A 25,514-nucleotide genomic window follows, 5' to 3' on the forward strand; every position below is an offset into this window, starting at 1 on the left:
TTCTGTTTACAGTGTCTAAATATCACATGTCGCGACTGTCCGGCCATGACCGCTGTTTTGATATCTTACATTTTTATTACTATATACTGTATGATTTCTTTAGTGTTTTCGTTGTCCTGTAGAAAATGTAGTAAAATATAAAGTATATATTTTTTTTATTTTCATAGTCTTCATGCAAATATTGACAGCAAATTCTGATTTAGTTGTAGTTGTGGTCTTCTGACTAAAATGCTTAGTTTTATTCAGAATTTAGTCATATTTCAGTTATAGTCTAGTTTTAGTAAAGTAACTAAATGACATTAAGATTTTAGTCGACTAAATCTGGTGCAGAAAAGTCGACTAACAGAGCACAAGAATTTATGCATTTAAAGATAGAAGATTCAAGAAAATTACCATTTATCAACCTGATAGTGGATTATTTTAATGTTTGTAAAAACACAGATTTGATGTGATCCTTACATAAGATCACAGGGGTTCTGATTGGATTTCGTCCCATTTATTTCAACAAAAATATATATACATTTTGATATACTTTTTTTTTTTTTTAAATTAGTCACAGTCTAGTTATTGCTACTTAAAAAAATAAAAAAATGTGATTTTAAAATTTTTAGTATTCAAAAATAAAACTGGTTCAATGATGCTTATTTTATTAGCTATCATGCAGTAAAAATGTCTTTATCCTGCAAGCACCTGTATATACATATAAAGTGTTAAGCATACAAGTGAGCAGCTTACCAAATGGCTTATGTGTCGATATTAAGGCCTGCAGTCCAATTTTAACACATTGTAGCATCTAAGTTTGATCATTGGAAAGAGGAAACATCTCGAAAAACAGGAATGATGAAGTAAAGCCTCAGAAGTCTGTTTTATATATCTGTGCGAAAATGCATTTTTAGATTGTTTATATTGGATTGAAAAGGATCCTGTGTGAAAATAAGCTGGATGTTAAGCACACGTTTGCACTGGAGTGGAAGATAATGAGAAACTGAGGGATTGTCAGAGGACCCAGGACTATTGCCAGAGAATCTCACTGATGAACACAGAAAAATTGTTTTTAAAATACTAGCCAGTGAAGATGGTTCTAAATTAATTTGTAGCAAAAGTATGTCCCAAACACAATATTCAGTAAACCAATAAAGTATAGTAGAACAGATTTATTAAAAACAAGCAATGGATATGGGTCATTAAATTATTGTGAGGAAAAAATAACGCTTTTATATTAATGCAATTAGTAGTTTCCAGACAAAGGAAAAGTGTATATACTGTAACTTACAGTGGGCCCAACAAGATGGTTTGTACCCAGGGCCCAAAATGTGGCGCTAAGCCCCTGGCCCCAACCCATAATAGAAATCACTTATAGTTCCTAACCATAATATACGATTACATTTTAGCATCTCCATATCTGCTGTGAAAACGGACCAAATTACAAATTTAATTAAACCCCACACATGCAAACTCAGCAGAGGTTCAAACCTCCCTCTGCTCAGGGAAACATTGCCACCTACCGGTTGATAAAGTAAGCAGCTTATGAGTTCTCTCCATCTCATCCAAGTTAGAATTCATCTGGAGGAGTCTGTCACCCTCTAGTGGATCAAACTGGTAATGACCCCAATGGGTGATTTATATTTTACTATTTTCACCTACTGTATGTTTATTTGAACCAAAACACAAGTTGTTTTATACCAAAGTAGTGTAACATACTGTAATAATAATGGCTTGGATTTATATAGCACTTTTTTTCTCGGCGACTCAAAGCACGTTACAGAAATTATTATTCATTCACACCAGTCACTCACACAGTTATACCGGTGGTGGTAAGCTACAATGTAGCTACAGCTGCCCTGGGGCAGACTGACAGAAGCACGGCTGCCATTTTGTGCCTACGGCCTCTCTGACCACCAACATTCATGCACAATTCATACCCATTCATACAAGGCAATGTGGGTAAAGTGCCTTGCCCGAGGACACAAAACAACAATGACTCAGATAGAGCAGGATTTTAACCCCCAACTCTTTGGATACAGGACAATCCACTACCACTGAGCCACGGTCGCCCTATACTGTAGTCATCTGACAGACAAGAGGATACAAGAACTAGTAGATTACATTCTTTTATTTATTGTTTCAAAAGCAGATTTCCATCACATATAAGAATAAAACATTAATTTTTAAGAAAAAAATAGTTTCTTCCCAAATAGGCACAAAGTGACAGGTGTTGATATATAGTGAACTAAAACAGATTGTGTGTGTGAGGAGTGATCTGATCTAACACTGTGGGAGAGGTGGCAGGTTGCCATTCACACCAGTGGGCTGAGGCTTTTCTCTGAGTCACACATGAAGGCTTCAATCTCCTCCACTGTGCGAGGGACGCAGGTCAGCAGCTCTATGCCCGTCGCCGTCACTGCCACATCATCCTCGATGCGCACCTGCATCAGAAAAGCAAAGGCTTAAATGAAACATTCTGTTTGAAACAGCACAGCTATCACAGACTACATGCACTCTGATTTTTTAGAATCATAATATCGAATAGTTCCTTTTTTAGATTCACAAACGTAATTCAAAAATTAGATCTGATACTGTGACTTTCCCAGGAATTATCTTTGCGAGCTTCCCGTAAATTAGAAAAAATAGACTTGATTTTTATTTGGATTTGAGTAGTGTCTCAATCAGAAAATTCCAGATTTTATTTTTTAAGGAAAAAAGAGCAACCGTTACTGCATAACGTATAAATGATGCCTTATGGTAACTTACAAATCTCAAACAATAAGTCACAGATATCAGTACCTCTTTGATTTTCTCCCAGTAATTACAATGTAGTGTGCAGGAAATTTATGGGATAACTTCTAACAAATTCCAGCGTTTCAAAAAAATAAGACTTCTTGTGATCAAACTGCTCAATAATGACTGAAACATTTGTAAACGAAAAGTGGCAAAAGTACTAGTCTTCAGTACTGAAGTAAAAGTATAGATACTTGAATAAACACTGACTCTGCTAAAAGTATTGAAGTTGCTCCCTTACTTGAGTAAAAGTAAAAAAAGTACATGCTACAAAATGTACTTGAGTAAAAGTAAAACAAATGTCCCTTCAATAATAAGACAGGGTTTTTAAGAACATGTAGTAGAAAACTGGTGCATGGAAATAAGTTAAATCTGTTACCTTTGAACACCTGCAGAATTTAGCACTCATAGATAAAATGTGTAAATAAAATGTTTAATTGAGCATTTGCATATTTTTTCTTTAAATCAAGAGCAGCTTTGAGTTAAGTACAGTCACCAAAAAATAAATACTCAAGTAAAGTACAGATACCAGAAAAAACTACTTAAGTACAGTAACAAATTATTTGTACTTTGTTAATTGTTACCTCTGTTATTAATATTTTCTTATTAATAAGGGGAGTGGTGGCCTAGTGTTTAAGGACGCTGGGCTTGTAATCGGAGGGTTGCCGGTTCAAGCCTCACCGGGGCCGTCACTGTGGGATGTTGAGCAAGTCCCTTAACCCCGAACTGCTCCCCAGGCGCCGCAAAATGGCTGCCGACTGCTCCTCAGGGATGGGTTAAGTGCAGAAGACAAATTCCAATAATGTACTAACATTACATGGCCAATTAAAGGCGAAAGCCCGATTTAATCTTAATCTTAAGTTTTACTTTGGAATAAATTGGGCTGAATAGGATGCTCTGTTGGCCTCTGGGCCTTAGCTAATGTTAACCTCAGAGATTTTAAAGCAACATTTAACACCGACCCCTCCAAAGCCACGGAAGCGAGCCAGTTGTTGGTTGTTGATGAAGCAGCTCTGGGTGGGGTTGGCCAAAGCCTGGTCCAGCAGGTGGTTGATGAAGTATATGCCGGGCTCCACCGTGAGGACCATCCGCTCCTGCACCAGGCGGCCCATCCGCAGACTCTTCAGTCCAGGCTCGTTGATGCGCTCCATGCCCTGGATCGAACAGAACAGAGAGAAAGCTGGTGAATGATGAAGGCACATTACCATGTTTACCACAGACATGCTTTAGAAGTGGATGATTGAAAGAACACAGCACTGCACTTCACCCTCAGCTCAGTCACAATGTATGTTAATGATGAGAATTTAATTGGTTGGTATATTCAGTCCCAGTCCTACTGTATGTGTGTCATCCCATGCTGTTATGGATCCCCCTGGAATTCATCCACTTTCTGCTGACCTGTCAGAACTAAAGTGTCTTCATGCTGTGGTGGAGGATTCACTACGTCGCAGCGCTGCTGTTCTAGGTCCAGATCCCTTCCCTTCTGAGGTGCCCTTATTTTGAACATATTCATACAGCTTGGCCTCTTGTTTGCTCACATCTCACTTCTGCACCAGTGCTCGCTGTATAATTGATGGCTCATCAATATTCCAGGAGGAGGAATGCCTTTTCATATCCTGCTTTCTTGAGACTTGTGACTGACTGCAGCTGGATGTCATGTGATGTGATGAGTGATGGGTGTGTTTCATGTTCACCTCGGGATAACCTCCAACATCATGCACGTCGATGCCCAGCAGGTGACCCAGACCGTGAGGCATGAAGACGGAACCCAGGTGGACTTTCATCATTTCCTCCACGCTGCCGTTCAGGATGCCCACTTTTACCAGCTCCTCCAAGTGAACCTTGTCAGCCAGGCGGTGCATCTCAGTCCACTTCACACCTTCAACACACGACAGCTTCATTTTAGCCTCACAAAAAAAGTGATTATTTAGAAATAAAGAAGGCTTCTTTAAATGTCAAAATTGTTGTCAGGATATAGAATAATGACCAATCTGAGCATTAACACAGGAAAGAACAAACGGTTTGTGTTTTTTTGGAGTTGTTTTGTATATTTTTAAGACCACAATGCATTTTTTAACTCATTCTGTGTGCTTTTGTTTTTATTTGGTGCATCTTTGTTGTCTTTTTGTGTTTTGTCCTGTATTTTTGCATATTTTTTTAAATGTAATTTACAAAGTTATTTTTGTTGTTGCTTTGTATTTTTGAAGTCATTTTGAGCTGTTTCTTGTTAGTGTGTATATTTCTTGTCCTTTTAATTTTACTTTCTGGTTTTCTGTCATGTGTCAATAAATGAACTTGTTGAATTACAATTTTTGGGCATTCACATTTTGGGGGGCCACACAAAATCCGACCAAGGGCTGCATGTGGCCCATGTCTGTCTTAAAATAATGTAATTTTATGTCATATTACTGTAGTTTCATTGTTGAACCGTTGAATACATATCAAGGGCATAATGTACAAAGACTTACGCGTAAAATGGCATAAAATAAGCGTCTGTCTGAATCCAGAGACAGGCGTACGCCCATAAAAATTCAGATGTATGAATCTGTGCATAGGACTGGATACACGAACCTATCATTTGAACATCTGAAGCAGCGTGGAGTTAAGCGTACACATGCCCCCTCCTTGTCCACGCCTCCATTTACATAAATAAATCATATTAAAATAAGAGCAGCACTGGAATTCCCTTCAGCGTGAACATTATTAGCCTGAGAGCAACATGTGTGATGGAGACTATTCAATAGTGAAGATACTTGAATTACCGTTAATATAAACACACACAGTTCACTTAATAGTTGACTCCATTTGTGTGTGGGTGTGTTAAGAAGAGGATTAAGGAAAAAAGAGAGAAAAATACTACTACTAATAATAATAATAATAATAATAATCACCACAAAATATATCCCTGAGTAACAATATCGGGCAGGGACAGAGCAAAATAAAAGGCAACCCTTCTTTTTGGGAGTGATCGCACACATCAAACAGGCTGTGAATGTGTAACAGGTAAATGTGACTCAGTGTAAAGTGTATTAAGACTAAAGCACCCTATACGTGAAGTCTGTTCACCAATACGTCCCCACCCACACACAAACCCAGCGTTTTGTCGGTGTGAACAGTCCGTCGGAGTGTGTGTGCAGTGTGTGTGTGTGTGTGAGAGGCCGCTAATGATGGCTGCCCTGGGACGTTTAAGAAGTGTTCAGCGTAAACGTGACTGGTACACAGAGGCAGCTGACCACCTGCATGGACATTCCAACACACAGAGGTCTGATGATACAGGTCAACAGCAGCTCACAGCCCATCACCCATTCATGTGTGAATGTATTGATACTGTGAAGCATCGCACATTTCCACGCTCAATTTAGTTTTGATACATCCAGATTTTGCTCTATATGTGTTTTTGGGCACAGCTTTTGTACATGAGGCCCCAGTAGCAAAGACACTTCATTTAAAAGAAAAAATTTACCCCTGGTTGTAAATTTTCTTGTTCCTTTTTCTGAATACATAATGAATAGACTATTCTCAGGATGGAAGGACATATTACCCAGAATGACAAAGTGTTCCTGAACAGGATTGCGGACCACAATTCCAAGGATTTAAGAGTTGTCGGTGAAGCTTTGAGTATGGGTACCTGGTTTCATGGCAGCCATGACAGTGCGGGAGGACTTCAGCACAGCCTCATAGATTACTTTCTGATCAGGGGTGAACTTGCCGTTGGCGGGAAAAGAGCAGGTGATGTCTGAGGAGTAGCAGTAGTACTCTCCACCCATGTCAAACAGACTGAAAGGGAGCAAAAAAAGCACCATAGTCTTTGCAATAGAGTGCGGATTGGGACATTTTTCTGCCCGAGCCCAACCAGAACACCGACAGAGCAGTGACCAAACTCGACAGACATTAAGAAATTTATGTCTGAGCCAGACTCAATTATAATCTCCTTTTTATTAATATTTGTCCAAACCAAGCCCGACCCACCAGGCCTCATCAGGCTTGGGTATTCATCAGGGTTGGGGTCAATTACAATTTTCAATTACAACTCAATTATGATTACGGTGACCAGCATTTTTTCCACATGCAATTATTATTTCCCCATGAAAGTCAATTACAATTATGTTCTCAATTAGTAAAGTTCAAATACAATTCATCACAATTACTTAGCCTTTATTAAATAATCCAATAAAACGTAACATTCCGCCTGTCAGTTTTGACTCATGTCTTAAGTCAGCTGTAAAATATATTAAAACATATTATCAAATCATCTAATTTATTTCACATCTCTTGTTGACCTTGTTAGGCTTCCTTATCTAGGAAAATATTTTGTATTCATATTTTTGGTGAGGGGTTTCTTCTGTCAGTAAATTTCTCGATTTTATTTTTTTATTAAATGGTAAAGTGATTTTCAAGAAAACTGATAGGTAAACTCAATATGAAACATATTTTATTGAATGTTAACTACATATGTATAAGCCACAGAACAGTTTTGTGTTTGATTAAATTAGAAATGACAGTTTTTATAGAATTTCCATTTCCAATTACAAAATAAATTATCTGAACCCAATTACAACTCATTTATGAGTAAAACAGCAACATATTCTTTCAATTACATCATAATTATAATTAATTATCAATTACAGTTATAACTGACCCCCACCCTGGTATCCATAATTTAGTATGCATGTATGTTTAAAGGATTTGTGAAACAACTTTCAGGGAATATTTTTGTTAATTGTTCTGTAATCAGAATCAGAGGATCACATTTACAGTAAGTGTGTAGCTGCCATGCTTAGCATGAGAATAAAAGATCACATCATATGCACCTGTTTTTATTATCTGTATACGTACAAATAATTGTTGAATTATTGATGTTCAGTAAATGTACTAATGAAGTCAATGATTTAATACATTCTGAACACAATCCCTGGTTCCTAATGGATTTTGGGAAGTGACTGGCAGAGATGTTACCATGAAAGCCCCTGATGTTTAACAATGTGGAGGTGAAAATATCTGGTATTGCATCAACAGCTCAAGCTTTTAAAGAAAGTTAAATTACAAAAGGGTAAAAGACTCACCACATGTCTCCATCTCGTATAGTCTTGTCATTCGGAGCCCCAGCATGGCCATAGTGGAGGACAGAGGAATTATGCCCCCTGGTGGGAGAAAGTGATGCATAAACATGACAAATTTGCTTAAATAGAAATTAAATGAAGGGCATTTCCACCTTTGTCAACATTAAAAAGTTAATTTATTGTGATTACAGCCATAAGATCTAAAACATATTTCCTATTCAATATTTTAGTACTACTAAAAATGACACTAAGGTCAAGAAAATGTGACGAGTGAAGACCTTTGTTTGGAAGATAATTCTGACCCAATCTTCAAGGAGAGTTCAATTCTTGCAGCCTTTCAAAGTAAAAGCCTGAATGATAGACATGATATGCTGTCACGTGTGCCATGATTGTTCATGCAGAACAGTGCCATCATTAATGAAATGAAGTCAAACTGGTGTCTTAGCATGCCTGGTGTGTGCATTCAAAGAGCTGTTTCACTTAAAAATTCTCTGCCATATTTTGTGAAGTTCTTTGAATGTTTTTGGCTTCCCAGCAGCGCTCAGAAAAAGACAACATCAAAGCAGCATAGAGCCTCATTAGTGACAACATCCTGGCTGTTCCTGAGTGTTAGCAGTCAGCTAAATGAGACATCGTGTTACTCCTCATGAAGTAGTTAAAGAAAATCTGGCATGTGGGTGGAGTCTTACGTTCCACAGATGCAGGTGTACGAGGTATGCCGCATCCCTCCTTTGGTGTAGCAGTAATGCTGAAACAGACTGCAAACAAACGTCAAACGGACCAATGACAGCCCAGCAAAGATCAGAAGAAACTAATGAGCTGAATGACTTCTGCTGCCCTTTTCCCATTAAAACCATCCATTTATCTCTCCCTTTTTAATCAGTACATGTTCAAACAGATCAAAGGAGATCAGAAAGCTCCATAGTATCGTCCAACAGTGCTTGTTCACACTTCCTGGTTATAGTCCCACAGCAAAGAGGACGAGAACTGTCACATGTCACCAATCCCAGTAAAAACCAGGAACCAGTTTAATCTCACTCACCACAATGTCAAATCATGAGTCAGTGTTCTTTCACTTCAGGAATTTATACAGAGGGCTAATGATCACACTTTGCAAATCTTAGCATGGTGTTTAAAGAAGATTCAGATTGAAAACCTAGGATGACAAAGCATGCTTGTTCCCACGTGGTAAAGAAGGTATAGGATTGAATGTATTTAGTCCAAAGGTTTGCTATAATCAGGTTGTCATTATTTATAGATTGCTGTCAGGGTCTTTAACCTCTTAAGCCACAGCCACTTTTATCTGGAAATCACATACCCATAATAAATAATGTTTTTCTAAGTTACTACATAACCTACATGGCTTATTTTTATCCAGATTGAAGTAGGATCATAAGTTTCAGTGGAAGTATCAGTGGAACCGCTGAGTGACAATAAATCATGTTTTTCCTCTACTTTTTATTTGCATTTTTTGAGAAAGACAACAACAACCAGAACATGGTCATACAAACAGAAAATAAAGTATAACAAAGCCAAGGGGGGTGGGAGGAGGCACCACCACATTAATATTCATACAAGTTATTTTTGTTTTGCAAGTCAGTTTATTTTTCCCAGCATTGATTATAAGTCTTTGCTTTGCTCAGTAAGTGATGAGTCAGTTGGTCCATAGAAATAATCTCTTCTACTATAACCAACCAGTTTGCTGCTTTAGGGGGTTCACTTTTCAGCTAACTCCTGGTGATAGTGTTTTTGTCAGAATTTTAAACAGGTAGAGGTCCTTCTTTTGAATGATACTTTCAGGGATCAGGCCTAAGTACATTACCCGTGGGTCTTTGGGAATATTGCAGCCAAAAATCTCATTAAGAGTCTGAATATCTTTGTCCCAGAAAGGTTGTCTTTGTGCAGACCCAGAAAATATGTGAGTGGTTGGCATTCAGAGTTCCACACAGCCTCCAACAGGTTTGAAGTGAACTTAATAGTTCACCTTTTGAAACTTAGAGGTTTTTGTTGTGTTTTACACATATACTACCAATCACTCTCTGACATAGTTATAGTGAGTTTAAATTCCCATTTGGCTTTTACATAGAGTATTCCCTTTTCATTCCACCTGCTGAATGTATTATCCATTAATCCAGGTTTGAATCTAGGAGTCTGTGAGGGCAAAATTAGAAGTTTACTCTCTCCTTCCAGATTATACTTACTACTCACTTCAGTTAGTCCTCTAGTTTCTTTTCCTCCTAATTTAGTCTGGGTTAAAATGGTAATAAATTTAAATCAATCGGTTTCCATTTTGCTAGGTACTCTGGGGAGCACCAATTGACAATATATCTCATTTGAGCCACAAAATAATATTCTCAAAAATTTGGAAGTTCCATGTCAATTTGGAGAATCTTAAATTTGACCCTTGGTCTTGCACCGGCTCATATGAACCGGGATATCTGTTTATCCCATGCAGAAAATTGAAATTCTAGGACTCTGATAATGATGTGAAAAAGTGTAAGTATCTAGGTAGTACATTCATTTTCACAATTTCCATTCTTGAAGTAGTCTAATACTAGTGCTGACTATGTCATATCTTTATGTACATTATTGTTGATGTTATGGTAAAATGGTAAATGGACTTGATTTTATATAGCGCTTTATCACCACACTGAAGCAGTCTCAAAGCACGTTACATATCAGCTCATTCACCCAATCACTCTCACATTCACACATCAGTGGGACAGGACTGCCATGCAAGGCGCTAGTCGACCACCTGGAGCAACTTAGGGTTCAGTGTCTTGCCCAAGGACACTTCGACACATAGTCAGGTACTGGGATCGAACCCCCAACCTCTCGATCAGAAGACGACCCACGACCCACTACCACCTTAGCCACGGTCGCCCTTATAATTCACTTCATATAGTTTACTCAAGTCTGCGTTAGCACCACTCCCAGATATTGTATAGATTGTGCTTCCCGCTTTAATTTATAAAGTTGTCTGATTTCTTTCCTGGCTTTATACTTTATAAAGTATATATTTATTAGGAAGGATTTGTGTTTTGTTAATGTTCACTTTCTAACCTGACATCTTGCCATAGTCATCTAAAATTAACATCAGTAGTGGGAGAGTTGTGTCTGGGTTCTGGAGGTAAGTAATCATATCATCTGCAAAGAGCCCTGTGACATGTTCCTCATTGGCTATAACGATTACTCTCAATTCTTCATTTTGTCTAATAGCTTGAGCTAGTGGCTCAATAAACAAAGCAAATAGGGAAAGGCTGAGGCAGCAACCATGGCGTGTGCCTCTGAAAAGATTAAACTTTCTAGATAGATGGCTGTTGTTTTTTATCCGAGCTATAAGGTCTTTATATAATGAGGGAATACTCAGGGCCAACTAACTCTGTCAAAGGCCTTCTCCGCGTCAAGGCTTATGAGGGCCGCTGACAGGTGTTGTTTATTTGTTTGGTCAATAAGATGAAGAGTCCTTCTGATATTGCATTGTCGTATTGTCGCCCTTTTATGAATCTGGTCTGGTCTTCATTTACTAAGTCTAATAAGATGGATTCTCGTCGTTTTAAAATTATAGATGTGAATAATTTATAGTTTACATTCAGTATAGAAATAGGATTATAAGAGCCACAGCATTATTTATTTTTGCTTTATTTTGGGATGACAGATACCACAGCCTCTTTCCAAGGTAGTGATGTTTCATCTTTGTTGAGCGACCAGTTAAAGGAGTCAAGTCGAGCATAACAGGAGCAATGTCCTCTCTAAAGATTCTATACCATTCATTAGGAAAACCGTCACTTCCAAGGCATTTGTTCGTTTTCAGTTTTGGAAGGTTGAGGGAAAAACCTCTCACTAAGAGAGGGTTCAGTCTTGAAGGTGATCATAGAGCCAGATAACATGAGCGTGACCCCGTTGAAACTCCTGCAGTTTGCCCCTCGCTCTCTAGGCAGCCGCCGACTCTCTTCCGACGACCTGGTACCTGTTGCCATGCTAACAGCTACCGGAGCCACTCCGCACCACTGTTAGGCTTCTCCGCTCTCGGTGGCTCCTCAATGACAAAACCGCGTCTCTTCAGCTCCCTCATTACCTCCGCTGAAAAGGAGTAGGTCCAAATGGTAGTAGTCCAGTGGATCCGCATGCTTGTATGAAAACAGATACCTTTTTCCTTCAGGGCCTTCTTCATCTCACTGTACTCTTTACGCCTTTTTACAATCTCTGCTGCATAGTCGTGGTCAAAAAACAGTGTCCTGTTGCTCAGCTGTATTTCTCCTTTTTCCACACTTCTCTCAGTACCATCTTCTTGGTAGTAAACTCTTGGAAATTGATTATTCGTCTCAGAGGGGCCTCTGGTCTGGGTTTAAAGGCAGATGAGCAGTGGGCTCGCTGAATCTTTAAGTCCAGGACTTGGGGTAATGACAGTTCTCTTCTAAGGAGAGCCTCGATGAATTGTGAGACTGAATTTCCCTCCTCGCCCTCGACTACTATAAATATTCTTGACCGAGATTCTAGATCAGTTACCTTCCTCTGCAGAGTCTGATGTTGCTCCAGGCAGGGGCAGAACGCCTCGGTGGCCTCACCACCCACGATTCAACGTGATCCATCCGTGACTCCGCTTCGTCGATTTGGTCAGACAAACCCTGCGCATCGACAGTTAGTTTGTCGAGTTTACTATTGACTTCTTGTCCCAGTTGGCTGATTTCCAGTCGTAGGTTGATGTTATCCCCCTTCAAGCCCTCTTTTAGCTCTTTTATTGCTGTTATGATATCGCCGGGGTCAGTGCTTCCATTGGTGGCTGTAGCTGCATAGCCGGAGTTAGCTTGCTCTGCTTTGGTGATGCTAGTTGTTGCAGGTGTGCCTTTTACTTGAGTCTTTGACATCTTTACTCCTCTTAAGGCCTTTGGTGTTTTTCCCCCACTCATCTATAGTTTTTACGACCCAGTTGTATTTTAGCGAGGTGTTTGGTGGGTGTTTTTGTAAAAAAGCTGGGAGATTCCGGTGTCACATATGTTCAGATACTTGCAAATACGCAGCTTCACAAGAACATTGTTTTCTTCTTTTCCTTAATTAACATCTAAGAATCGAGGTGACGAAATTCTGGAGTTGGACCCTTTTGACAGGAAGCGTGCATCTGTATAAACTGATGCAACAAATAAAACCTATACTGTGGGAGAAAACGATGTGGGATGGAAACGGAAAATGATGTGGGTGCGGTTTTATCAGATGAGGACTGGAAGTCCTGTTTGACCCGCATACATCCCTCTGCTCTCTGCATCCGCCATGGTTTAATTCAGTTTAAAGTACTTCATCGCCTTCATTATACAAAAGAAAGATTGGCAATAATTTTTCCAGGTGTAGATCCAGCCTGCTCGAGATGGGGTCATAGCCTGGCCTCTGAAGGCCATATGCTTTGGGCCTGTCCTTGTTTGGACAATTACTGGAAAAATATTTTTCAGGTATTGTCTCGTATTTGTGGTAAAGATCTAACCCCTGATTTTAGAACAGCTATTTTTGGAATAACAACATCACAGGTACAGTAAATTGCTTTCAGGCAAATGCTGTAGCATTTTCCACTTTCCACATTAGTCGCTCGTCGACTAATATTATTTCATTGGAACCCATCATTTTCTCAATGGTTGAAGGAGGTGCTTTCTTTTCTACCTTTGGAAAAGCTTAGATATAAACTATCACCATCACAGCAGAAATGTTTTGTTACATGGAAGCCCTTTGTTGAAGATGTGAAACTCTTTTCTGTTGATCTGTTGTTTTAGAAATATATTATATAAATATAATATATATAATAAATTTTTTTTTTTTTTTCCTTTCTTTGAGAGCCTAGGGAAGGGGGAGGGAATAGGGTGTTATATAATGTAAAAAATACAGAATTGTTTATAATTATTGTGAAACAGATAAATAAAATTTTCCAAAAAAAAAAAAAAAAAGCTGAGAGAGCCGTTTCACGCGTCTGCCTACTCCATTGATCAAACCGTTCCTCCAATGAATCATGTTTTAAATACAGAAATCTGTAGTCCGCCCCAAAAAAATTAGAGATTCACATAAAATATAAAGCCAATTCTCATTAGCGATGGCTATAAAAGCATGTATGGACATCAACTGCAGCAAGTTTGGTGGTAATAACAAACATCAGACCAACGATGGTTTTGGACAAAAAAGTTCAGGCGGAGGCCCACTTTGCCACAGCTGTGCCAAAGTTTTCCACAAGTTTGGGAACAAGTGTGTAACTGCAATAATGTCAGTCAAATTGATTCAAATCATTGTTAGTCTTATGTTTGAACACTAGATGTTGCAATTTGGCTTGAAATAAACACATATCCATTTTTATGAGGTCATGAGGTGCCATGCGTAATGCTATTTTCCATTTCACTCTTTGATGTTGTTACACATGGGTATAATTCAGCAATGCTTCAACATACCAAAATGCTTGGAAAACTCAGAGCCTGTAGAAATTGATGATATCAAACACTTTGGGACTGGGCTTTAGCCCTCGCCAATTAGAGCTGGGTAAAGGAGGGAACAACCATTTTACGCACAAGTACTGTGCGCTCATTGGACAGAATTTTTGACTGTGAAATGGCTTGTTATCTGTATTGGCGGTGTCAATATTGGCGGTGTCAATATGATGACGCGATTTGGATTTATCAAAATATGGATTCTTATGCACAATGGAGCAACTTTTGATAACAAAAGTAAGACACCATTTGTAATCATGGCTGACTTTTTCCGCGGTGTATTTTCTGATTTTGTGGCAGTATTTTGGTACGTAACATACCCGACCTGTATATCAGCAGATTCAGCTTGGCCTGTAGTTTTACGTAGGCTTTTGTTATAGAGCTCTGTGTTTATTTTGTGTAGCAGAGAACTGAAAAAGGCAGAGTTTGTGGAGTTGTCAACTTTTCCCTTTTTCAACATAATGGCCTGTTGTGTGTGTGCTGTGGTCTTTTGTTCTGAATGTGTGTTGGCTACGGTTTTAGCTGAGTTTTTTGGATTACGGAGAGGTATAGAATGTGTGATTTCATTAATTCTTTACAAGCTTTACAAGACCCGTGAGAGTCACGGAAGCTGGAGCTGCTCCCGCTAATCAGTAACTGAACCCCAAACACACATATTTCTGCTGAAGACATTTTTTTTGTTATTAAGTAGTCCTGCTGATTGATCCTTGTCCAACTTTTAATATATTAGTAAAAGTATTTTAAATTTGCGTATTTAGTTGTAAAAAGTCAGAGTCACTGCTCTCTAAGGATTAAACGCCAGCTATTACAATTGAATTTTGCTTTTGGCTGAGACAAATTATTGTGACCATCGTGCATCAACAACTTTTACTGTTGGCCTCGCCCCTCCTATAAAAGCTGAGAGGAGGGTTTCCTCCAATCACATCCCTCAGTGAGCATGAAGTGACAGTTATAATGAGGAACTCCTTTCTTCAGCTGTGATGTTTTTGACTCTGTGCTTCTATAAAGAACAGATTCTGTGCTCATCAGAGGGTTCATTAAGCAATGTATGTACAGACACATCATGAGTGTGTTCATGTCTGTTTCTGTATACGCTGACGAGCATGTACTTTCCTGGTTTGTGTGTGTGTGTGAGGTGGTGGGAGAGCAGGGCTATTTGCCCTTAAGTGCTTTATTGTATGTAAGGCTGTGTGAGCTTCACATCATGATTGTGTGTGCACATATCAGAGACACATCTCAGCTGTGAACTTGCTGCCCGGCTGCCTGACTGGGCGTGTCTTACTGCTTCAGGAGCCCCGCCCATTATCCAGGCATTTTTTAAATTTCCTCCCAAGTAGAAAGCAGAGGTTTAGTTACTCTTTAACATTAGTTGCAGTAGTAACAGTAGCCAATAGGTAGTACAACATGACAGTAATGTATTATTTATTATTTGGTTATTTGCTGTTTGATAAACACTGATGTGACTGTTAGTTTATCATCAAACACTGTATCTAAGGTTGCAGCGTGAGTCCAATATCCATCCCAATAAAAGACAAAGGAATAGGTACCGTTCTACATCTTAAATGACGATATCCTTCAAAATAAAGTGTGTTTCTAAACAGTGAGAACCGCTGCATCACTTACCTCTCCATCTCATACTCTTTCTTTCCAGGTTTCACATTCTTCATGACCTACAAAAGAAAAGTCAGAGTTTTAATTAACCACAATCCAGTGGGATTTCAAATGATAGTGAACATGACAGGTAAAAAACCTCTAACCATTTTGTGAGCTTCACTGGAAATCCTGTTGGTGTAGCGCAGGACCTCCAGCTCCATATCAGTCTTAGTGAGACGACTGTGAGCAGGAAAAAAAAAAAATCCATCCATCCAATGACAATTAATTCTATTTTTGATATTCAATTATATTAATACACAGACAACTGTAAGCTACTAAATTATTAGCATCATCTTGTAGTACTACTATATGCCACAACAGGCAAACGGGAGTAAATTAGTGGTTTACTTCAAAAGTCTGTATGTGTGCATTTTGTTTTCTCTGTAAAAAATATAAATCCTGTTAATAATAGCATTATGAATTACATTAGAAAATGTTGTTTTACCCTCTTACCAAGAATTTATTTCAACTAGTGGTTCTCGAACCGTGGTCTAAGGACCCCCCAGTGTTCCTGAAGCCGTAGCTTCTGGGTCCGTAAAATTAAAAAAATAAAAATCTTCTCGTATCATTGCAAAAGTGTCTAACTACATATGGGGAGCAATGCACCAATAAAACAAACATACTTTACATAATGCACTGCTGTATCACTGTGAAGTGTCACGTCTTAATGGATGAAAAATTCTACATTATTTGCATCTTTTTTTTTTTCTTCAAATAAATGGCCACATATTTTGTTTGTTGGTAATACATTGAACACATAATGTTAAATACAAGACTATAACAGGTTAAGTTCATTTCTACTCCAAAGATCTTAAATATTCAAGTTGAAACATTCAAAGAATAGATCATTCTTGCGGCATTTAGGGGAACACATGGCAGTATATTGTGTTTGACGTGAAGATTATGAGGGGTTCCTAGGAAAATTTTGGATCCTGGGACCACCAAAACATTTGAAAATCCCTGCTTCAGAATATAGAATGCAAGTATAACTAATAAAAAGGAGAAAAATCTATAGTAATGCTGGTTATAGTGAAGAAAGATACAGCACTAACATTTCTAATGACGATTTATTTCATGCTGCATCTTCTGCGTAGGGATAGAGTATAAATAGATACTTGAATATGTTTACAACAGTAAGATCTAATAAACCATGTGAGGCAGATGTAAAAAAGACATACAATCATGGAACTAAAGGGGAAAAACTGCTGGTTAAGAGCCTGAGGAGCTTCTGGTTTATCTAGCCTTTGTCTTTGGGAGATGTGTCTGAAAAGCATTCTTCCTTATTTAGAAATTGTCCATACACCCTGAGGGTTCAAACTAATGCAAGAGACTATCGGGCAAGCATGAAGTCTATTACATTCAAATTCACCGACTCCTGACTTCAAGGGAGTACAGAATAACAACCCAGAGGAATGAAACACCCTCCTGTCTGTTTGTGATTGCAGTCACATGCTTACCAGCAGTGGTCAGCTGGAATTACCAAGGTGTTAACGTTTGAACCAAAGATACTTACGGCCTTTCATGTCATCGGAAACCTTCCACAGTAACATTGCTTTCCACTCACCATTCCACGATGACCGGGTGCAAAAGGGTGTTGTTCACTTGGAAGCTTGTGAACAAAGGAAACAATTAAGTTAATTCAAAATTAGATCATTGAAACAAACCAGGCCAGTTCAGGGCTCAGCTTTGTGGATGTAAATATATTCACACACAAAAAGAACAAAGAGCAGAACCAAGGACATGAGAGTTGCTGCTACTAATTGATGCCTAACAAGAAAACTAAGGTTGCGTGTTTAATGAAATCACATTTAGATTTAAGTTCATTAGCAGCATTCAGAGTGCAGAAAGAATCTGTTGGACCTTTAATTTCAAAGGCAGGTAAGGACTTGGAGTGACTTCCCCTAACAAACATCAGCAGCCCTGTAATTATAGTAATGCAAATCAATGCTAATAAAACATACCGACTGATGCCTTCAAAGGAGGCTTCTCTGCATGTGCTCCCACTGTCTGTGTTCAAGCCACGCTGCAGCACAAGGATGGATTCAAGCATTTCAGACACATTATGGAGACTTATTTGAGGTAGGATTCAAACTGTAATGATCTGTTTTCTTTAAAAACGAACTAAACCCCCAAACACTTTTGTTTCTGCTGAAAACTAATGTATTTGGGTATGAAGTAGTGTTGTTCATTGATCCTGGACCAACTCTTGACATTTTCCTCAAAATATTACAATTTTGTAAAAATGTAAGAGTGTCTGCCACCTAAAAGTGCATTCACATCGAACGTGACCACAGCGCTGCAGTAGCTTCCATTTCCCCTGATGTGTCGCTTGCACATAGCGGTGCTTTTTGGTCACTCCATCACTCCAGTGACGCGATCACCAGGGAACAATGTGCGTGAGTGTGTGTGTGTGTTGAGCCGGTGACATGGTAGAGAGAAAGAGAGAGGGGGTTGGATTTGTTGCTTGAAGTCGCTTAAAAAGTTCAGATTTTTCAACTTTGAGAAATTACACGTCATGTTGCTTTAGGGGAGATAACTTGAGGTCGCATCATTTACATTGATTTTAATGTAATCGAGTTGCTTCAGTCACTTCAGTCGCGTTCGGTGTGAAAGCACCTTAAAGGTTGGAACCCAGCTATCACATCATATTTTGCTATTGGCTCAGAATTGTATTTTTTATTCTTTGTTCACTGTTATAATAGCGTCTGCTAAGTGAAATTGTAGAATTGTAGTTAGTAAAGGTGGGACGATATTTTGTGCACGAAGATATCACAATATTAAAACAAGATATATCATCGAGGGTGAGTGGTATCACGAGGGGAAAAAACACACAATCTACTGGTACTACACACCAGATTGTTATGGTTGGTTTTTCCTTTCCAAAATATTATATTGCATTGTTATTGTGAGCCCATTATAGTCTATCTTAACAATAAATCAGTCCCAACTCTAGTAGTTACCATAGCATAGCAGGTTGTTCTTTGGAGATTTTATAGTAAAGACTGGGCGTGTCTTAACAGTCCTGCCAATAATCTAGGCATTTTTCTGAATTTCCATCCAAAAACTGGGGGTTTAGTTACTCATTAAGCTCAATTTTTAGTGACAACAATGTACTGTAGAAGACAAACTGTGCATACCAGTGTGAGGAGAACATCTGGATTCAGGTTAGACAGCACATCGACGATCTGCAGACAGGGAACATTTAGAGAGAAAGTGAAGCAAAAGGAACAAAAAGCATCACATCTTATCTGCTTTAATGCTGTAAAATCAAAGTGACTCAGACAGGCGACGTGGTGACATCAAGATTAACTCACTTTAACAGATTCATGTAATTACTCCCCTGCACACGTCAGAGATGTCACACAGAACACTTTACAGACATTTCAGCACAAATAGATATATAGCTATTGTTTGAATTGATTAAGAGAGAGAAAAAAGACACAGACCTCAACTATTTTAGATCATAAATTAGAGATTATTGTGCATCAATACTCAGCTAATATTTTCATTCAAAAAGCTTAATTTAAACTGTGATTGAACATTTGCTCCCACCACCAATAAGAAAGTTTGTGAGCAACAAAACTGATGACTCGCAGTCAGAAAACTTCTAAAATATTCATAACCTAATTATTATTAGGGATTGTTTCTCCTGTGGTGCATAGATGCTATTTGATTACAACAAATACTGTATACCAGCCTGTCATTGCCCAATCCCATTAGATCTCTGAAGCTAAGCAGGTCTGGGCCTGGTTAGTAGTTGGATGGGAGACCACTGAGAATTCCAGTTGCCACAGTGGGGTGGCAGTCACCCCAGTGATATCTGTCTTTGTGTCCTTGGGCAAGGCACTTCACCTGCATTGCCTAGTATGAATGTAGTGTGAGTGAGTGTTGGCGGTGGTCGGAGGGGCCGATGGAGCACTATGGCAGCCTCGCTTCCGTCAGTCTGCCCCAGGGCAGCTGTGGCTACAATAGTAGTTTACCACCACTAAGTGTGGAGTGAAAGAATAATCCCTTAATTCTGTAAAGTGACTTTGATGCATTATTATTATACAACAGCCTTCTGTTTCTTTAGTAATGCCATTTATACAGAAGAAACCAAACACCTGCTACTGGTGTGGATCATAAGATAAATATATTAACTTGATCACTGGCCTGTGGGATAAGTCATTAAAATGATGATGTATTAATACAGGAACAAATATAGAATAATATCATTTCAAGCACAGGGGATGGTTTTCTGCTCAGCCCTCTTCTATTCTAGTGTGAGTTTGTACATTTGATTTGTCAACACGTACATCCAAAATATCTCTAAAACTGTTAGCTTATCATGAGAGTGTTCCTCCTCTGGGAATCTGCTGTCAGCACCAACACATCTCTCCAACAATAAAAACAAGGTTAGGAACATAAGTGCATATTTCAGGCTAAGCTGTTCTTGATGGAGTCAGAAAATGTAATCATAAAATTATAATAAAAAAAAAAACACTAACACCCTAATAAAAAAATTATGGCATCTACTCCAGAAAAAGGCCCTAACAAACTTTATCAGTCAATTTCAAAAGAAAGGTTTGCATGCACGATCAAGACTGCGGCTGAATCAGGTGAGAAAATAAAGGCCAATTACCGCTAAATTTCCATCTATAAACACAGGACAATAGTTTAAATATATACTATTTTGTGGCCTTTTTTTTATATTACCAGCTAAATCAAACAGTTTAATCACATGTCACCTGATATACTTACACAATTAAAGGTCCAGCATTTTTTTTTTTACCATTCTCCAATTGTTCTAAGAACCCCAACAACATAGTATTTCAGGTTTATTTTACCAGACTTGTCGGTTTTCTGGAGTTTTAGCCTCTGAAAAGTCTATTCCAAAGCGCTCCTAAATACAGGCTGTTTTTTGGGCCTGTGAAGTTTTTTTGGAAACAAAACTTTTTCAACTTTGGCCCTCTGAATGAGGCTAAAGGAATGTATATCACTGTAGCAAAACCATTATAAAGAATTTTTTTCATAATACTGCCCCTTTAAAGCATTTAGGAAAAAAATATCTTCAGATATGAAATTAATTAACACACTTAAATTAGTTATTATGAAGATTTGTTATCTAACAAAACATGTTTGACCCATGTTATCATTTCCCAGTTTAATAACGACTGCTCAATATTTAAAGACTCGAACTATAGAAGGCTGCAGTACTGTTAATATCTAGCTATGCAACATGTTGTATTTAATACTGAAAACACATCACCTGTGAAACTGCTGTATGTTGCTCACTAAACAAACAGTTAATGACTGTAGGTACAGTGTAGCCATGACTGACAGCACTGACCAAAACAAAGCTCGTCTGCATAATGATCAGTTTCATTATAGCAACAAAGTACTCCTTGAATTCAAATAAAAGTTCTGACTTTAAACAGTGGTGAATAATTAGTTTTTATCAAAAGCATCAAATAGTTGTGTGCATTTACTAATAGAACACTTAGGGGTGTCAAAACCATTTCCACTCAGGGGACAAATACAGAGCAGTATCATCTCAAGTGGGCCACATATTTTAGGCCACATATTTGGGCCATAATTTTCACTTACACGTATAAATGAAATTACACACTATGTAAAGCACTGCCAATATCTAAGCAATAACTGAAGGAAATCAATCCATGTAAGATCTTCTCTTCAAAGTTTCTCAATTTTGTGACAACTTTTTGTGTAATTTCGAGACACCTTGTGGGATTGCTTGTTAGAAATTGCCGGATTTTAGAAAAAGTTATTTGGCAATTTGCGGTTAAAAATGACTGCATCTGTGTGATAGAGGCACCCAAAACCCCATGCAAATATTGTTGAGTTCCACTGAATTTGTGACTTTGGAGGGACCGAGCCATCTACAGCTGAATTATTTGGTCATTTACATAATGATTATTGTTTTCTCATTCATTTTACCTTTCTCCTGCAGGCCACATTGGATGTTCTAAAGGGTCGGATTTGGCCCTTGAGCCTTGAGCTTGACACATGTGCTTTGAATCATTAAAAAAAGACGCCTCACTTAACATTATGAACAATGACAATTTTCAAAACAGGCAGGAAGAACAAAATTAGCTTCTTGCTTCAAGGTTTTTAAAATCATTCAAGCTAACCTTGGACATTTCTCATTGTCCTCTAAAACTGCACACCCTGATTCACGCCATTGCTACAAGACATCTAAAGTATAAACTAAAGCCACTTACAAACCTAAAACCCCTCCATCACACACTCACATCACAGGTGTACTGCACCACATCCACAGCATACTTCTTCCTGAAGTGCTCCGTAGAAAAGATCCTGTCAACAGATTCAAAATAAAAAATTACTTCAAACTGTCAAAAATGAGAATTTCAAAAGTCAAAAAATGTAGTTCTACAAAATCAAGTGAGTTATACAAACTACTGTTAAAGTAAGGCATTAAGGACAATGATCAAGAGGAAATATATTGTTTGGCCAGCAATAAAGATTTGCAATTACAATAAACATGAATCATGTAGTGTATTTCAATATCTAGGACATAGAAACAACTTAAGCAAAAATAAGCAAATTGTGGTAAACATTCGCTCGAGGAATTATAAATTCTAGCAATCCACTATTTTTTTTAAAACAATTTACAGCCAAGTGTAGAAGGATACAAGTAGAGGCTTTTGAATTGGTGTCAGATATGTCGCTAAATAATTTTATGATTATAAAATGACCTTCAAAACTCTAAACAAATAAACTGCACACAAACAGTTTATTTGAAGAAGATTAATGGGACTCACTCTCCCATCCAAGTAGCATAGCTTTCAGGCAGTTTGGGAACAAAAAGGTAGGATTTCCCAGAGTCCACATCAATGGCTCCATAACAGTCGGACTCAGTCACTCCAAAAGTCCAGTGGAAGAAAGACTCCTGTTTTACCACCAGCCATAAAATAACAGCATTATTCTATCCTTCAACTGAACACGTTGGGAGAAGATGAAAAACACTAATAAGCATTGGTGACCGACCTGCCTGAACACAAGGTCTGTGTCAGTACAGTATCTCTGGTTCTGCTCTCCACCCTGCAGCACCACCACAGACTTTGGCACGACTCCATCTTTGGCTCTCAGCCCCTGGCACAGCCGTTGACGGTTCTCAGCAAAAAGGGCAGCGGACACTCTCAGAGTGTCGTTACCCAGCCAGAAGACAGGCCTGACAGGACAAACACAAATGATCTCAGGAATGGAGTCTAAAGTTTCTTAATTGGATGTTTGGAGAATAGAGACAAAATCTAAAATGTCATGAAAAGGATTGAAACCCTGTCAATTATTTAACATAATAAATATAGCATTGATCTTTCAAAAGCTGACAATGCAAATAAGTAACCGAGAGTTATAAAACACATTACAGGCCTTCATCAGGGCAGTTACAACACGGCTGTCAGCTGCTTCCTTTAAAGGTTCTCAACAGGTCACATGATTAATAGTCACATGATAAAGCAAAAGGTTACACAAGAGAGAAGTCCTGTTGACCTTTTAGACCTGGAAATTATGTTGTTTTAATTGAAAAGGGGAACTGGACTTCTCTCCTTTTGTAGCTTTTCTGGGCCTTCATTTCCTCTTTTTTAAGAATCCAGTGTGAAGTGATTTTAATACAGATGTGTTTCATGTATTTAAACTAAGAATGCACCGATCGATCAGTGCTGATTTCCCTGACTTTGGGGGATCGGCGATCGGTCTTAAATTTAGTCATAAAGTCAGCCACTGTCCTCTTCTGCTGTGAGATGACTGACAGGGATCAGCCAAAATTGGTATCGGCAGGTCAGGCTTTTCAAAAATTGGTGATCGGCCAGAAAATTGCAATCGGTGCACCCCTACATTAAACATGACGGAATGGACTGCTTTACATTTTATAAATTGTGTAACCTTTCACTTTATCATGCAACAACTTTACTAATCATGTGACCTTTAAAGGTTGTTTGCCAACTGCCATAAAAATCCACTAAAGAAGATGAACCTTTAAAGGTAACAGCTTGGCAGCCATTTTGTTGTCTGTTAGGCTGAAACATGTTGGCATATTTTTTTAATAACAATAATAATAATAATAATAATAACTAGAACTGCAAGCAGTTATGAAAGGGGGCCAAGCTTTCACACGCGACTCGGCCCCCAGGTTTTGCGCCACCTATGGAAGTACGTCACAAAGGATGATGGGCTTGTGGTGAGCGTCAGGACACAGGCAAGCATGCCATTTGCAGTGAACAGGTGGATATGAAGTTTTGGAAGATGTGATTGAAAATGTAAAAGTTACAGGCCAAGATGCGTTTGCACCTGTTATAGCGCCACCTAGTGGCACACCTTTTGGTATGGGTGGTCTGTGTGCTCTGCTATGTATACCCTGTAAATTTCACAGCCCAAAACAGAATATTTCAGCTGAATTAAATGTTTGTTGTTTATGTTGTAATAAGCCACGCCCACTTTGACCAATCGCAATTAACTTCGAGATACGGCCCCAGGAGCGACCCAAGGTCATACCCACCAAATTTAATAAAAATAATAATAATTATAATAATTAAAAAAAAATCAGTCTAGCCATTTAAGAGATATGAATTCATCATAATTGCAGTGCCCCCTAGAGGCCTAAATTATTCAAATTTGGCTCATATCCCCACAGTCACATGCTAGCCAAGGATCTCAAATTTGGTGTTCTTAGCATTCATTTTGACCAAGATATGCAACAGTTGTGCATTTTTATAGCTAGCTAGAAAACTGTACTCAGTAATTATTCATGCATATTTAGAGCAAAAAAAATAATTTTATCAACTTTAGATCAGGTCCAACTGAAGACTCTACGTGCCAAGTTTCACGCTAATAGGACAAAACCCCAAGGAGGAATTCGAAAAAGTAGGTTTCTGATGTGTAGTGACTTACAAAGAGCAATATGCTGTGGGATTGGGCGTGGCCTATGTCAGAAGATGCGACTATGTAGGGAATATGTGGATATTCCCTACGTGGATAAGTTTATGAAGATGTGAATGTTAGAGGCCAAAATGTGTTTGCAATTATAGCGCCACCTAGTGGCACAATTTTTGGTATGGGTGGTCTGTGTGGTCTTCTATATCTACCCTGTACATTTCACAGCCCTCAACATAATAATTCAGCTGAAATAAATGTTTATTTATATGTTATGTTGTAATAAGCCACGCCCACTGTGACCAATCACAAATAACATTGAGAGATGGCCTCAGGAGCAACCCAAGGTCATACCCACCTAATTTGGTAAAAATCGGTCTTGCCATTTAAGAGATATAAATATCCCATATTTGCAGCGTCCCCTAGTGGCCTAAATTATTCAAATTTGGCTCAGACCCCCAAAGTCACATGCCAACCAAGGACATCATATTTGGTGTTGTTGACCGAGATATGCAACACTTCTTGTTTTAATAGCTAGCCAGAACAATTTATTCGTTAATAATTAGCGCATCTTTTGAGCGAACAAAATTCTTTGCTCAACTTCAGATCAGGTCCAACTGAAGACTCTACGTGCCAAGTTTCACGCTGATAGGACAAAATCCCAAGGAGGAGT

At 38.5% G+C, this 25,514-nt stretch overlaps 1 protein-coding gene across 1 annotated transcript in view; it reads right to left on the reverse strand.

Annotated features, from left to right (window-relative positions):
• Positions 1-2,095: 2,095 nt before the first annotated feature.
• Positions 2,096-25,514, reverse strand: part of pepd (peptidase D) — a 28,126-nt gene continuing 4,707 nt past the window's right edge. Inside the window, exons 2-15 of the mRNA XM_028436851.1 lie at positions 22,958-23,141; positions 22,732-22,859; positions 22,201-22,264; positions 19,087-19,134; positions 17,911-17,972; positions 17,514-17,558; positions 16,054-16,129; positions 15,920-15,966; positions 8,528-8,596; positions 7,842-7,919; positions 6,407-6,555; positions 4,473-4,657; positions 3,741-3,932; positions 2,096-2,426 (exon numbers count right to left, since the gene is read on the reverse strand). Of these exons, the coding sequence (XP_028292652.1) occupies positions 2,298-2,426; positions 3,741-3,932; positions 4,473-4,657; positions 6,407-6,555; positions 7,842-7,919; positions 8,528-8,596; positions 15,920-15,966; positions 16,054-16,129; positions 17,514-17,558; positions 17,911-17,972; positions 19,087-19,134; positions 22,201-22,264; positions 22,732-22,859; positions 22,958-23,141 (1,456 nt within the window). The 3' untranslated portion in view covers positions 2,096-2,297. The remainder of the gene's footprint in view (positions 2,427-3,740; positions 3,933-4,472; positions 4,658-6,406; positions 6,556-7,841; positions 7,920-8,527; positions 8,597-15,919; positions 15,967-16,053; positions 16,130-17,513; positions 17,559-17,910; positions 17,973-19,086; positions 19,135-22,200; positions 22,265-22,731; positions 22,860-22,957; positions 23,142-25,514) is intronic.

This window comes from Gouania willdenowi, chromosome 3, assembly GCF_900634775.1.
Source record: "Gouania willdenowi chromosome 3, fGouWil2.1, whole genome shotgun sequence".
NCBI classification, from domain to species: Eukaryota; Metazoa; Chordata; class Actinopteri; order Blenniiformes; family Gobiesocidae; genus Gouania; species Gouania willdenowi.